At 40.6% G+C, this 13,803-nt stretch overlaps 1 protein-coding gene across 1 annotated transcript; it reads right to left on the reverse strand.

Moving 5' to 3' along the window:
* Positions 1-6,189: 6,189 nt before the first annotated feature.
* On the reverse strand, positions 6,190-6,902 carry LOC129639732 (ARL14 effector protein-like). Its single transcript, XM_055564938.1, has one exon. The coding sequence runs from the start codon at positions 6,900-6,902 to the stop codon at positions 6,447-6,449; it is 456 nt and encodes a 151-aa protein (XP_055420913.1). The 3' UTR covers positions 6,190-6,446.
* Positions 6,903-13,803: the final 6,901 nt, after the last annotated feature.

Below are 13,803 nucleotides of genomic sequence, written 5' to 3' on the forward strand. Positions count from 1 at the left end.
ACACACACATATATATATATATATGAACACATGTTCTTGAATCTTAACCACTGGACCACCAGGGAATTCTATAGTTGCTACTTTCCTTTTTTTAGTTCTATTTTTTTCCACTTTTTTTAAAATTACACTTTATTTTGTATTGGAGTATAGCCACTTAACAATGTTGTGATAGTTTCAGGTGGACAGCAAAGGGTAGTTGCTATTTTCAATGAGTAATGGAAAAGACAAAAACAGGAACATATGTTAAAAGAAAAAAGAGGCATTGTTTCTAGGAAATTCTTTGTGTTTGTTCGAGTCATCTAAGGTTGCTTATCTCAGTCATTTCAAGCAGGTTTTTAATGAGCTATTGACCAACACTCCTAAAAAGCCCCTCAAAAAGCATGTCCTGCTATCAATGACTCATCATTAAACAAACATTCACTGAGCACCTAGCATGTACCAGGTTGTGTGTTAGATGCTGGGGATACAGAGATGTGGAGTCAAAGGCTGCTTTGAAGCATGGTGTAAGTGGGAGAAGGTCAACAGGCAAGAGTTCCAAGGTCTGTCAAGAGGATTCTTGGAAGACCTCTCAGAAGGGCCGGGACAGTGCCAGTTTGCAGCTGGGGTGTTTGAAAGTACCCAATAGATAACTCTGGCCAACCTGAAATGTGAATAACTTACAAAGACAAAACAAAGAAGTTGGCAGGTAAAGAGAAAAATGTTAACTTCACCCTTGAGAGCTGATACTGGAGAACATAGTGGCTGAGTTGGTAAAGAATCTGCCTGCAATGTAGGAGACCTGGGTTGGATCCCCAGCTTGGGAAGATCCCTGGGAGAAAGAAATGGCAACCCACTCCAATACTCTTGCCTGAAGAATTTCATGGATAGACGAGGACAGGCTGCAGTCCATGGAATTGCAAAGAGTCGGGACACAACTGTGCGACTTTCATTTTTTTTCAGTTTCATATGCCAACAAGGGAGCTTCCCAATCAGAATTAAACTGATCCACCCACCCAGCATCCAGGGACAGAGCCTGCCCCTGGAGCACTGGAAGACAAGGACTGGGGCAGCTTGTACTCAGAACGTTAGGGTTTAGACAATCCATGCCCACATATTGTCTGTATGGTATAAACAGTGTGGTGTAAATGTGTAAACATGTATGAATGAACTTTACTCCTTAAAGCTAATCCTTAGATTAATTAATCCTTAGATTAATCCTTAGAGGTGGTTAGTTAGCATTTGAACCCACATTCCAGAGAAGTTTAAGCACTACAAATGACATTATCTAAATCTATACCCAGAGGATGTTAATAAATATGTTAGAGATACTTTTTCATTGCCGAAAAGACTGGTATTTGGTGTGTGTGTGTGTGTGTGTGTATATATATATATATATATATATATATATAGCATGCTAGAAAGATTATACTGGCCTAACAGTCCTCACAGAAGTAAGGGAGCTCTCTTGGGTCTCTTCTATAAGAGACTCATTCATTAGGGTTTTACCCTAATGACCTAATCACCTCCCTAAGTTCCCACCTCCTACTACCATCACCTTGGGAGTTAAGTTTCAATACACAAATTTTCAGGGGACATAGTAGGGACAGAGGTTTGTAGTGTCATCTCTAGTTTCAACAGGTGAGCACAATTCACAGAGAAGTATTCAATCTATAAATATTTATTGGGCCATTAATATATAAATAGCAAATATACAGTAGTAACCCTAGATGGTAGATGGTATTTCCAAAGATAACCACCACAGTTTTCCAAGGGTAAATTTTTTTTCTGTATGCTATGTATATAGTGCCCAGAAACCAGGGGCCCCTTAAATATGTTTCTTATGTTCAGTAGATGATTAACCTCTGCATACATATTGCGTTTGAGAAGGGAATGGCAACCCACTCCAAGACTCCTGTCTGGAGAATCCCATAAACCCAATGCCTGACATGTGGTAGTTTCTCAATAAATACCTGCTGAATAAATAAAGGCATAAATCTAGAAGCATAATACCCCTCTGTATTAGCTAGCCATTGCTGCATAGCAAATTACCCCAGACATTAGCATCTTAAAACAATGATCATTTCTTTTTTTTTTTAAATTTTATTTTATTTTTAAACTTTACAAAATTGTATTAGTTTTGCCAAATATCTAAATGAATCCGCCACAGGTATACATGTGTTCCCCATCCTGAACCCTCCTCCCTCCTCCCTCCCCATAGCATCCCTCTGGGTCGTCCCAGTGCACTAGTCCCAAGCATCCAGTATCGTGCATTGTGTGATCATTTCTTATCTCTCAGTTTCTGTGAGGGAAAAAGTCAGGAAGCAGCGTGGCTGGGTGGTTCTGGCTCAAGGTCTCGCACAAGGTTGCAATCGAGGTGTCAGCTAGGACTACAGTCATTCAAAGCTTGATGAGGCAAGAAGACCCCCTTCCAAAAATACTCACGAGGTTGTTGGCCAGAGTTGCCAATTCTTTCTCATGTTGGCTTCCTCATAGGGCTGCTCACACAGGGCAGCTGGCCTGCTCTAGAGCAGATGATCATGATGATGCAAAAGAAAGGCCACATTGCCCTTTATGACCAAGTCTCCAATCACCATCACTTGGGCCTTATTCTGTTCATTAGAACCAAGTCACTAAGTTCAGCCACCACTTCAGGGAAAAGCATTACAAAATATCAGAGGATCACTGGGGACCATCCTGGAGGGTTACCTACCACACCTTGGGAATTGTTAACTGACTGCAAATAGCAGCCTCCAAATGCTCAGACAAATGTGTTCTTTGCTGTGAAAGTGGTTATAAATTGTTTATCAACCTTTCTCTTGTAGTTTTGCGAACATGGTAACACTATTACCTCTCTGCTTTTCAAATGCAAAGGGCACTTCAGCAGGTAAATGGACAGTGATAACAACTACTTTTGCACTGCAAAGATTCCAGGTAGGTTCAGACGAATTGCTTTAAGCAAGTTTTGGTTCCCATCTTTTTTTTAATTAAAAAAAAAACACTTTTTTTTGGCTGCACAGCATGTGGAACCTTAGTTCTGTAACCAGGGATTGAACCCACATCCCCTGTGCTGGAAGCACAGAGTCTTAACCACTGGACTGCCAGGGAAGTCCCTGGGTTCCTATCTTTGAAGCACAAGATTGTTCTTTGACTAGAATGCAAGCTCAGTTTGTATTTCTCAAGCCCATCTTCACCAATTCAGCAAAGCTAGATAGACCAGTTTGAACATTAAAAAGAAAAACTACTAATTCTGATAGCCCATTTTATTTAAACTCTTGGTCTAAGATGACCTGTAAAAACAAGCAAAGTATGAGGTTGCTGCAAACGTAATTGTGGTTTCAAGCCACAAATTTTAAATCATTATAACTAGACTCAAACACATCTTTATGAATCAAAATAGGAACCATTACAATCAACAGATTTTTGCCAACGAGAAATAAGTTTGTTTATTCCTGTAGCATAAAAATCTGTGCTTCACAAAAACAGAAATATAGACCAATGGAACAAGACAGGAGGTAAGAATATACAATGGGGCAAAGCCAACCTCTTCAACAAGAGGTGATAGGAAAACTTGACAGCTACATGTAAAAGAATGAAATTAGAAAACTTCTTAACACCACACACAAAGAGAAACTCAAAATGTATTAAAGATCTAAATGTAAGACCAGGAACTATAAAACTCTTAGAGGAAAACACAGGCAGAACAGTCGATATCATAAATCAAAGCAAGATCCTTTATGACCCACCTCCTAGAGTAATGGAAATAAAAACAAATGTAAACAAGTGGGATCTGATTAAATTTAAAAGCTTTTGCACAGCAAATGAAACTATAAGAAAGGTGAAAAGACAACCCTCAGAACAGGAGAAAATAATAGCAAATAAAACAACTGACAAAGGATTAATTTCCAAAATATACAAGCAGCTCATACAACTCAATACCAGAAAAACAACCCAATTAAAAAGTGGGAAAAGGATCTAAACAGACATTTCTCCAAAGGAGACACACAGATGGCTAACAAAGACATGAATAGATGCTCAATATTGCTCATTATGAGAGAAATGCAAATCCAAACTACAATGAAGTATCACCTCACACCGGTCAGAATGGCCCTCATCAAAATGTCTACACACAGGAGAGGGTGTGGATAAACACTTGCACTGTTGGTGGGAATGTAAGTTGATACAGTCACTATGGAAGCCGGTATGGAGATTCCTTAAAAAACTAGCAATAAAACCACCGTATAACCCAGTAATCCCACTGCTAGGCATATACCCTGAGGAAACCAAAATTGAAAAAGACACATGTACCTCAATGTTCACTGCAGCACTATTTACAATAGCTAGGACATGGAAGCAACCTAGATGTCCATCAACAGATGAATGGATAAAGAAGTTGTGGTACATATACACAATGGAATATTACTCAGCCATAAAAAGGAACACATCTGAGTCAGTTCCAATGAGGTGGATGAACCTAGAGCCTATTATACAGAGTGAAGTAAGTCAGAAAGAGAAAGATAAAGATCATATATTAACACATATATATGGAATCTAGAAAGATGGTACCACAGAATTTCTTTGCAGGGCAGCAATGGAGAAACAGACTCATGGACACGGGGAGAAGGCAGGAGAGGGTGAGATGTATGGCGAGAGTAACATGGAAACTTACATTACCATATGTAAAACAGATAGCCAAAGAGAGTTTGCTGAGTATCTCAGGGATCTCAAACAGGGTCTCTGTACCAACCTAGAGGGGTGGGACTGGGAAGGAGATGAGAGGGAGGGTCAAGAGGGAGGGGACATATGTATACTTATGGCTGATTCACGTTGAGGTTTGAAAGAAAACAACAAATTCTGTAAAGCAATTATTCTTCAATTAAAAAATAAATTTTAAAAATCAATGAATAATTTTAAAAAAATCTGTGCTTCAGGATTTGATTAAATTCTTGGAAAGCAATTTCTGCCTCCTGCTGGTTGTGGAAGCCTTTCCCCCACAAAACGTTGTCAAGATGCTTGAAGAAGTGGTGGGCAGTTGCCAAGAGGTCAGGTGAATAGGGCGGATGAGGCAAAACTTTTGCGCCAACCTAATATCACTATTATCAGGAATTTCTGATGGAAAGTGATTGGTGTTTGCCAAACAACAAAACATGGATTTGGTTCAGGGAAGGGTGGAAAAGTTTTTTTTTTTCTCTTGGGTCCAAAACATACACACTTCTGACACACACAAAAATCAAAGTAAGGAAAATTAAATGCTTTTTATTCATGAATTTGCCACACAGAGATATTGGGTGAGTTAGTCAGAGGCAAAAGTGGTCTCAGGTGAATATTTTCTAGTGGGTAAACATACATAGCCATTTGGTGGGATGGAGATAGGGGCCTTTTGTCTATTTTTAGCCCATTACATCTGCAGCCTCAGCCAGTGCCTGCACAACTGTGTTCAGTGGAAAGTCTCTTTGTGCTGAATCCAAAGCTTCAAAAGAAGCAATTAAATGTTCATGAGAAGTAAACATGGAAAAGTGGAAAAAGCAATTTTCTCCTTACAGATCATTTGAATAAAACTCGGTATCAAAGATGACTGAAGAGAAACTTTCCCAATGACGCTGTGGGTGTGAACATTTTCATAGAGATTTTCCCTAAAAACAGTTTTGCACAATAGCTGCCAAACCTGTCCCAGATGTTCCACATCAGTCTTCTGAGATGGTATCTTCACTGAGGTCAGCAGAAACTCTAGCTGAATTTCCTTAAATCCTGTACCTCCAAGACCAAATGCAACTTAGGCCTTAGGAATTTTGTACCATCTTGGCCAGTTCTGTGTGGCTGGTAACCTTAGCCACCAAAAAAAAAAAAAAAAATGCTTTTAAATCATTTCTATGTAGCATTTAGATTAAAATTTGTCCTTTGAAGTCTGCTTCCAGTTGGCATTTTGGATATCACTTAAATTGAATCTCTGCTTTTGTGCTCATATGTTGGGCCACGGGGCCATGGATTTTTTTTTTTTTTAAAACCAAATTTCATTTTAATATTGTTAAAACAGTAACACTAAAAAATGAGACTATGAGTATGCAGTGCCAAGTCAATCCAAATAGCAATTCTGATTTAGAATTGATAATGTGTAAGATCCTAACGGTAACTAGCTATTATAAACATATGTTCTGTGTCAAGACAAGCTCTCAGCTACAGAATTCTAAAAATCCTAAAACTCCATCTCCTAGGGTACCAGCAAGGAGGAAAGGGATTTTTAATCTGAGAGCAGAGTAGCAATGGAGTTGCTGGTTACCAGAGGAGGAATCTGAGTCATCACAGCAGGAAGGTTAAAGGACAGTGTATTACACAGAGTTCTATGGCTTCAGAGAACACTAGTCTAAACTATATTTTTAAAACTTTTTTCCCCCAGTCCTAAAATTCACCCAGGAGAAAGAGGCTGGTTTAACTGCAAAGCAGAGAAAATTGATCAGCCTGGAGGGCTGCACCTAGTCGGAGAGGTCGAATGGCATCTTGCTGATGACCTCCCCATTCTCATTGACTATGGTGTCGTAGGCCCAGCGGCGGTTGCAGCGGCAAGTGGGCCCGCACTTGGTGGAGTTACACTTGGGGCACGGGTAGAAGCAACTCAGGCAGTCTTCATCAAGGCAGTCACACAGGTCAGCCTCATTGAAGGTGAGCCTGCCCTTTTTGTCATACTTGTTGACTTTGCGTTTTACAGAAACAAACTCATTCTTCTTTGCCATTTGCCCTTTCTTGATCTGCTGCCTTACTTCAGGATTAAAGGTGGCTACCTGAGGCCCAGGATTTTGAAATGACAACCGTTTTAACTGCCGATCCACCTGTTTCATTTGCTTCAGTTCCATCTCACTTGGTTTCTCAGGAGAACTTTGACGTGCAGGTCTCTCTTGCATGGAACTGCTCTTTTCTGCTTGTTCACTCATTTCTGCTCACCTGGGGACACAAACAAAGTCAGCAACCATTTGTGGGAGCTCAGTCAACCATGAGGACGCTGGAGCTGGTAAAAGCCATTTCAGAATGGGCCTATTAAGTTTTTACTTCAAACCTGGCTTAAGTGGATAGGAGCAAGTTTATCAACACCAACAAATCTTTGGACCAAAGTGCTTTTATCAGATAGTATTTCCTTCTTTATTTAACCATCTCTTTTTTCTATAAAATGTTTAACCATGTTTGTCTAGACTAGTACTTCTCAAGCATTAATGTGCATATGAATCGTATTATGATTATGATTAACTAGATTATGATTCAGTTAGGACTGGGGTGGGGCCAGAGAGTCTACCTTTCTAATGTATGCCCAGATTATACTGATATTGCTAATTCCAAACCTGCTTTGAGTCTCAAGGGCCTAGAGCTGAACCAATAGTGATCAGGGGCAAAAATTGCTTTGCTTTAATAGAAACCCAGTTATTCTTCTTAGGTGAGTGGCCCTAGGATAGAAAAACAACAGGGTTTTATGTAAAGAATCTCTTTCTCTCCACAGTCCCCCCCCCTCGCCCCACCGCCCCCACACAAGGCAAACTCTTGACTTTTCCTCCAGCTAAATTGGTTTGAACAAAGAAAATACTGTTTGAACCACTTCAGATCAATAAACGTAGTCCTTGTTTCTAATGAGTGTAGTAAGTCATGGAAATTGGATGGGCATTTTTAGCAATTGCCTTTTCTCTTTAAAGCATCAGCACATTAGCTGTGGTTTATTTATTTCGCTTGAAGTGACCTCCAATTCTCCTCAGGAAACACTCACAAGCTACTTAGTGATTGGTTTTTAAAAGGCTTTCTTAAGTCAGTACATTCTCAAGGACTTTCAGTGTCGTTTCACCTCTCTCCATGTCTCACTGTCTCCGTCTGTAGGCTCTTCCCTCACCACTGCCCCCATCCCTCTGTTTCTCTCCTAATTGGCCCATGTCCTACAGACTCCACAAAGCTTCCCAAACTACTGATAATTGAAAGTAGAGAGGCAGAGGATGCCCATTTCTTTAAGGATGTTCTACCTAGCTTCAAGAAGCAAACTGGCCAAAAGGAAGAGAGAGGATGGGGCATCAGCTGTGAGAGGATCACCATACTAGAGAAAAATTCCCTTTGCTTCTCACTGGAGAGTTTCAGGCAGTTCCAGAGGACTGGCCACACTCTGTTTGATCCATACTACTAATTTCACACAACAGGTTCCCTTTTTTTTTTTTTTAATTTTATTTTATTTTTAAACTTTACATAACTGTATTAGTTTTGCCAAATATCAAAATGAATCTGCCACAGGTATACATGTGTCCCCCATCCTGAACCCTCCTCCATCCTCCCTCCCCATTCCATCCCTCTGGGTCGTCCCAGTGCACCAGCCCCAAGCATCCAGTATCATGCATCGAACCTGGACTGGCAACTCATTTCATACATGATATTTTACATGTTTCAATGCCATTCTCCCAAATCTTCCCACCCTCTCCCTCTCCCACAGAGTCCATAAGACTGTTCTATACATCAGTGTCTCTTTTGCTGTCTCGTACACAGGGTTATTGTTACCATCTTTCTAAATTCCATATATATGCGTTAGTATACTCTATTGGTGTTTTTCTTTCTGGCTTACTTCACTCTGTATAATAGGCTCCAGTTTCATCCACCTCATTAGAACTGATTCAAATGTATTCTTTTAATGGCTGAATAATACTCCATTGTGTATATGTACCACAGGTTTCTTATCCATTCATCTGCTGATGGACATCTAGGTTGCTTCCATGTCCTGGCTATTATAAACAGTGCTGCGATGAACATTGGGGTACTCGTGTCTCTTTCCCTTCTGGTTTCCTCAGTGTGTATGCCCAGCAGTGGGATTGCTGGATCATAAGGCAGGTCTATTTCCAGTTTTTTAAGGAATCTCCACACAGGTTCCCTTTTAGGTCTTCCTCGTCACTTGAACGATGTAGTGTCTACAGAGAGGGAAAAGCAAATGATTCCCCTGAATCTCTCTCTTGAATTGGATTTATTTGCCAGGATCTTTTTGAGTAAATACCCAGGACAGAAATAATCCAGTTTCATAATTTCTAAGTTACTCCAATGTCTTGGCAGGTCTAGAACATTTAGTTGTTTCGTTACTCTTATTCTTTGAGTTTTAATTTCATAGTTGACTATTTACCTTACTTTGGGGGCGGGGAAGGGTAGCAGCTACCTTTCTGATACATTACCCTAGGCAGAGGAGCCTCAGGCATCACACTGCCAGGGATCAGACACTAGCACTGTCTTCACCACTAACTATCTGACTTTAACTTAAGATGACTTCAGTTGCTTAACCTCAGTTTCCTCATCTGAAAATGGGGGTACTAATAGTACCTTCTCTATGGGTATGCTCTAAATTAGGTGCAGTGAGAACTTCAAAGATGATATAAGACCAGGTTTCTGCCGGCAAAGGTTGTCAATCTCCACTGGAGAGATCAAGTGTCTGCAGCTCACTGCAAGGACAGGGAAAGGTGCTCCAGTTCAGATTCGGAGAACCCTATGGGGGGTGGGGGTGGGGGTGGGGTTCGTAATAATCAAATATCAATAGAGGCATTCCTATTTAGAACTAAGGTTTTTATATTTTTTCTGCACCCCCCCCCAGTTTAGTGAGGTGCTCAGTCACTCAGTTGTGTCCAACTGTTTGCAACCCCATGGACTATAGCCCTCTAGGCTCCTCTGTCCATTTTCCAGGCAAGAATATTGGAGTGGGTTGCCATTCCCTTCTCCAGAACTAAGCTTTACATCTTAAAGAATGCTGGTTCATCCCCATAATGGTAAAAAAAAAAAAAAAAAGTGTGTGTGTGTATGCATGTGCAAATTTGCCACCATAATTCAGTCTAAAGCCACTATTTTTTTCCATTCATTCAACAAATATTGATCTGGAGTCTATCATATATGCTAGGAATTGTGCCCTATTTATTATAGTCACAATTGCACACACAAGTCCAGAGTCCTTCAAGCAGTGGCCTTTACAGAAATGAATGCTACTGCTGCTAAGTTGCTTCAGTCGTGTCTGACTCTGTGTGACCCCATAGACGGCAGCCCACTAGGCTTTGCCATCCCTGGGATTCTCCAGGCTAAAACACTGGAGTGGATTGCCATTTCCTTCTCCAATGAATGCAAGTGAAAAGTGAAAGTGAAGTTGCTCAGTCGTGTCTGACCCTTCGCGACCCCATGGACTGCAGCCTACCAGGCTCCTCCATCCCTGGGATTCTCCAGGCAAGAGTACTGGAGTGGGGTGCCATTGCCTTCTCCATACATGATACTAACAGGATATAAATCAAGTACAGTCCAAAACCAAGTTACTGAAGGACACAAAAGAAAATGTGAAAAAACAAGGGAAAGAGCTTGATGGCCTGGTGAAAAGAACATTTTGTGATAATTTTAAGTACTTTACTCATTCATATCACATGACAAATTCCATCTTTATGTGTGTAATGATTTCTATTATTTAATTTTACCAAACGAAAGGATGATCTGAGACATTTTCTACAAAGATACTTGTATGATTCACCATCTATCCTGCTTTTTCATTCCTATACCCCAAAATTATCCTCAGTATGAATAGGTTGAAACCACTTATGCCTTTGTGCATACATACCTGGTCTTCTTACATGGAATGGTTGCCCTGATTTTGATACGACTCTCTCTCATACTTCAATAAACCCTTTCCTTACATATTCTCTCGTAACAAAGACCTGCTCTAACTAAGTTGTTTACAATGTAACCACTGCCATCATTTACTTTACCTTTGCAATTATTTCTATCATCATGATATAATATATGACAATGTGTTTGGTATATGGAGGAAGCAAAGCTTCTATCAGATGTGCAACTAGAAATAAGTGACTTACAAATATGCATCTGAAATACAAAGAATAGAGATGAACTTCATGTATTTGAGATCCTCCTTCAGAGGCCTATCTCCGCTTCCACTCAGTTAATCAAATGCAGATAACTTCATGGACCCAATGATACCCAGAGCGATACAGAGGTGGGGGTAAAAAAGTCAGGACATCAGAGTAGCTGAGAGTTTCTGGGAAGTCTTGAGTATGCAAATTCAGATTTCACCTTGGCCTGGAAATATGCCAAGCACATTGGTAGAAGTCTGAAGATGTGACATGCCTGAGGATTGTGGGGATAGTTATGGTGTATATACTCATAACATCACACATGTCAGATACATTAAAACAATACAGAAACAAAAATGAATAAATTGGGGTAAAAATCTTTCACTCTTCAATTAAGCAAAATATCTGTGTAGGCCAATTGTAAGGCACAGTATTTGTTTTAGAAACAGGCATCAAGACTGGTGGAGAAACTCAAAGTTTAGTTATGAATAGCTGTGAACCAAACACAAAACTGATTCTCAATAAAAGAAAATAGAATCAGGTTACAATGAGACCTTTTACTGCAGGAGCACTGTAATAGCTCAATTTGCTGGACTACAAGTAAAATCACCAGGCAGCTGAACAAATGTGGCTATTTTATGTTCAGCTATGGCACACTCAAGACTTCCCTGGTGGTTCAGACGGTAAAGCGTCTGCCTACAATGCGGGAGACCCGGGTTCAATCCCTGGGTTGGGGAGATCTCCTGGAGAAGGGAATGGCAACCCACTCCAGTATTCTTGCCTCCCCCGCCCCCCACCCAAAAAAGGGGCTCAAAGAAATATTGGGCTTCCCTGGTGGCTCAGAGGTTAAAGCATCTGCCTGCAGTGCGGGAGACCCAGGTTCGGTCCCTGGGTCAGGAAGATCCCCTGGAGAAGGAAATGGCAACCCACTCCATTACTCCTGACTGGAGAATCCCATGGACAGAGGAGCCTGGTGGGCTTCAGTCCACGGGGTCGCAAAGAGTCAGACACTTTATTATATACTGGAGAAGAGATGATGTCATTTGGAGCAAATCATAAGAGACAGTGCCCATACATTAAAAAGTTGTTGAAAGGGTAAAGAGAAGGGGTTGAATTTAGACAAAGATCTGGTTATTTTGACAACTGGTATATAGTATAGTCTGTTTTTGCTGAATTTCACCAGCTCTTGCTTCTGTTTGTCTTCCTAAATAAAATTAGATGTGTTCCTGCAAGCAGAATTTAAGAAGGCTTCTGGTGAATTCTAGATTGTCTCTGAGAAATGTGTCCCTCATCACAAATACCTGGAGTGGGGGAGGATCCAGAAAGCTGCCATGCCCACAGAATTGCTTTTCTGTGCCTGCAAGGAATGCTGGACCAGTTCTACAAAGGAGGCCAGACAAGCGCTTACAAATAAGGCACAAGGTAGAGTTCCTAAGGGATCCAACTCTTTCTTTCTTCCCTCCTTACCCACCCTTCTTTTCTCCTCTGTTGACACTCTGCAGAAGGGAAGTGTAGAAGAATGTATTATTTGTTCACAATTTTTCCTTCTATTCTCTGTATTGTGCCATAGTTTCACTAGGTAAATCACACTTCTCCATCCCATTGACCTTGAAATTCGCCATATGACTTGCTTGGGCTAAGGGAAAATGGGCACAAGTGATCATTAATGAGTTCTGCGCTGAGATATTAAAGGGCATTGCAAATTTCTGCCAAGTTCTTCTTGTATTTCTGTCATCTGCCATGAGAAGTGCATACCCCAGGAAGCTGCTGACTGCAAAATGAGACACATATGAACAGACCTCAGTCTGATTCATAGCCTTAAGCAGAGCTGCCATAAGTGACCCACAGACACATGAGTAAGAACATCAGTGGTATCTTAGTCAACCACTAAGATTTAGGGGTGGGGTGTTTGCTATGCAGAAGCATCATAGCTTTAGAGGAATAACACACGAGGGTAACAGCCATTTACTTGAGACTCACTCCTTGCCAAGCACCACTAACATTAGCTCCTTTAAATCTACAAAATTTCCTTCTGAGATCTGCTAATGCTTCCATCTTTCATGAAACATCTGCTCAGAGAAGGCAAGGACTCATAGCTAACAAGAGGCTGAGCCAGAAACTCAAATTCACGTGTACCCACACTCAAATATTGCATTGGCCAAAAAGTTCATTTGGGTTTCATTTTGGGTGACATTTCATGGAAAAACCAGAATGAACTTTTTGGCCAACCCAATACAATGATTGTTCCATGGCTTTTTCCTATTTTTCCTGCAGTTGAAACCACAGGTGATAGCAACAACCACCACATAAAGCACAAGTTCACTCTTTTATGAAGGGCACTTTCCTGGGTCTTTTTTCAATCCAATTCCTAATTGGGATACTTAAGTTCTGTGTAGTTCTGCTCTAGATTGAATCATAGCCCATGAGATTTGAAATGGTAAGTCTTCAGTTCGGAAAATATCGTGCTTTATTTTTTTTTTTTTTTAAATTTTATTTTATTTTTAGACTTTACATAACTGTATTAGTTTTGCCAAATATCAAAATGAATCCACCACAGGTATACATGTGTTCCCCATCCCGAACCCCCCTCCCTCCTCCCTCTCCATTCCATCCCTCTGGGTCGTCCCAGTGCACCAGCCCCAAGCATCCAGTATCATGCATCGAACCTGGACTGGCAACTCGTTTCATACATGATATTTTACATGTTTCAATGCCATTCTCCCAAATCTTCCCACCCTCTCCCTCTCTCACAGAGTCCATAAGACTATTCTATACATCAGCGTCTCTTTTGCTGTCTCGTACACAGGTTTATTGTTACCATCTTTCTAAATTCCATATATATGTGTTAGTATACTGTATTGGTGTTTTTCTTTCTGGCTTACTTCACTCTGTATAATAGGCTCCAGTTTCATCCACCTCATTAGAACTGATTCAAATGTATTCTTTTTAATGGCTGAATAATACTCCATTGTGTATATGTACCATAGCTTTC

Source organism: Bubalus kerabau, chromosome X (assembly GCF_029407905.1).
Source record: "Bubalus kerabau isolate K-KA32 ecotype Philippines breed swamp buffalo chromosome X, PCC_UOA_SB_1v2, whole genome shotgun sequence".
Lineage (NCBI taxonomy): Eukaryota > Metazoa > Chordata > Mammalia > Artiodactyla > Bovidae > Bubalus > Bubalus kerabau.

Excerpts from the sequence above, each read along its gene's own strand:
- LOC129639732 (XM_055564938.1), bottom strand. The coding sequence starts at position 6,902 with ATGAGTGAACAAGCAGAAAAGAGCAGTTCCATGCAAGAGAGACCTGCA.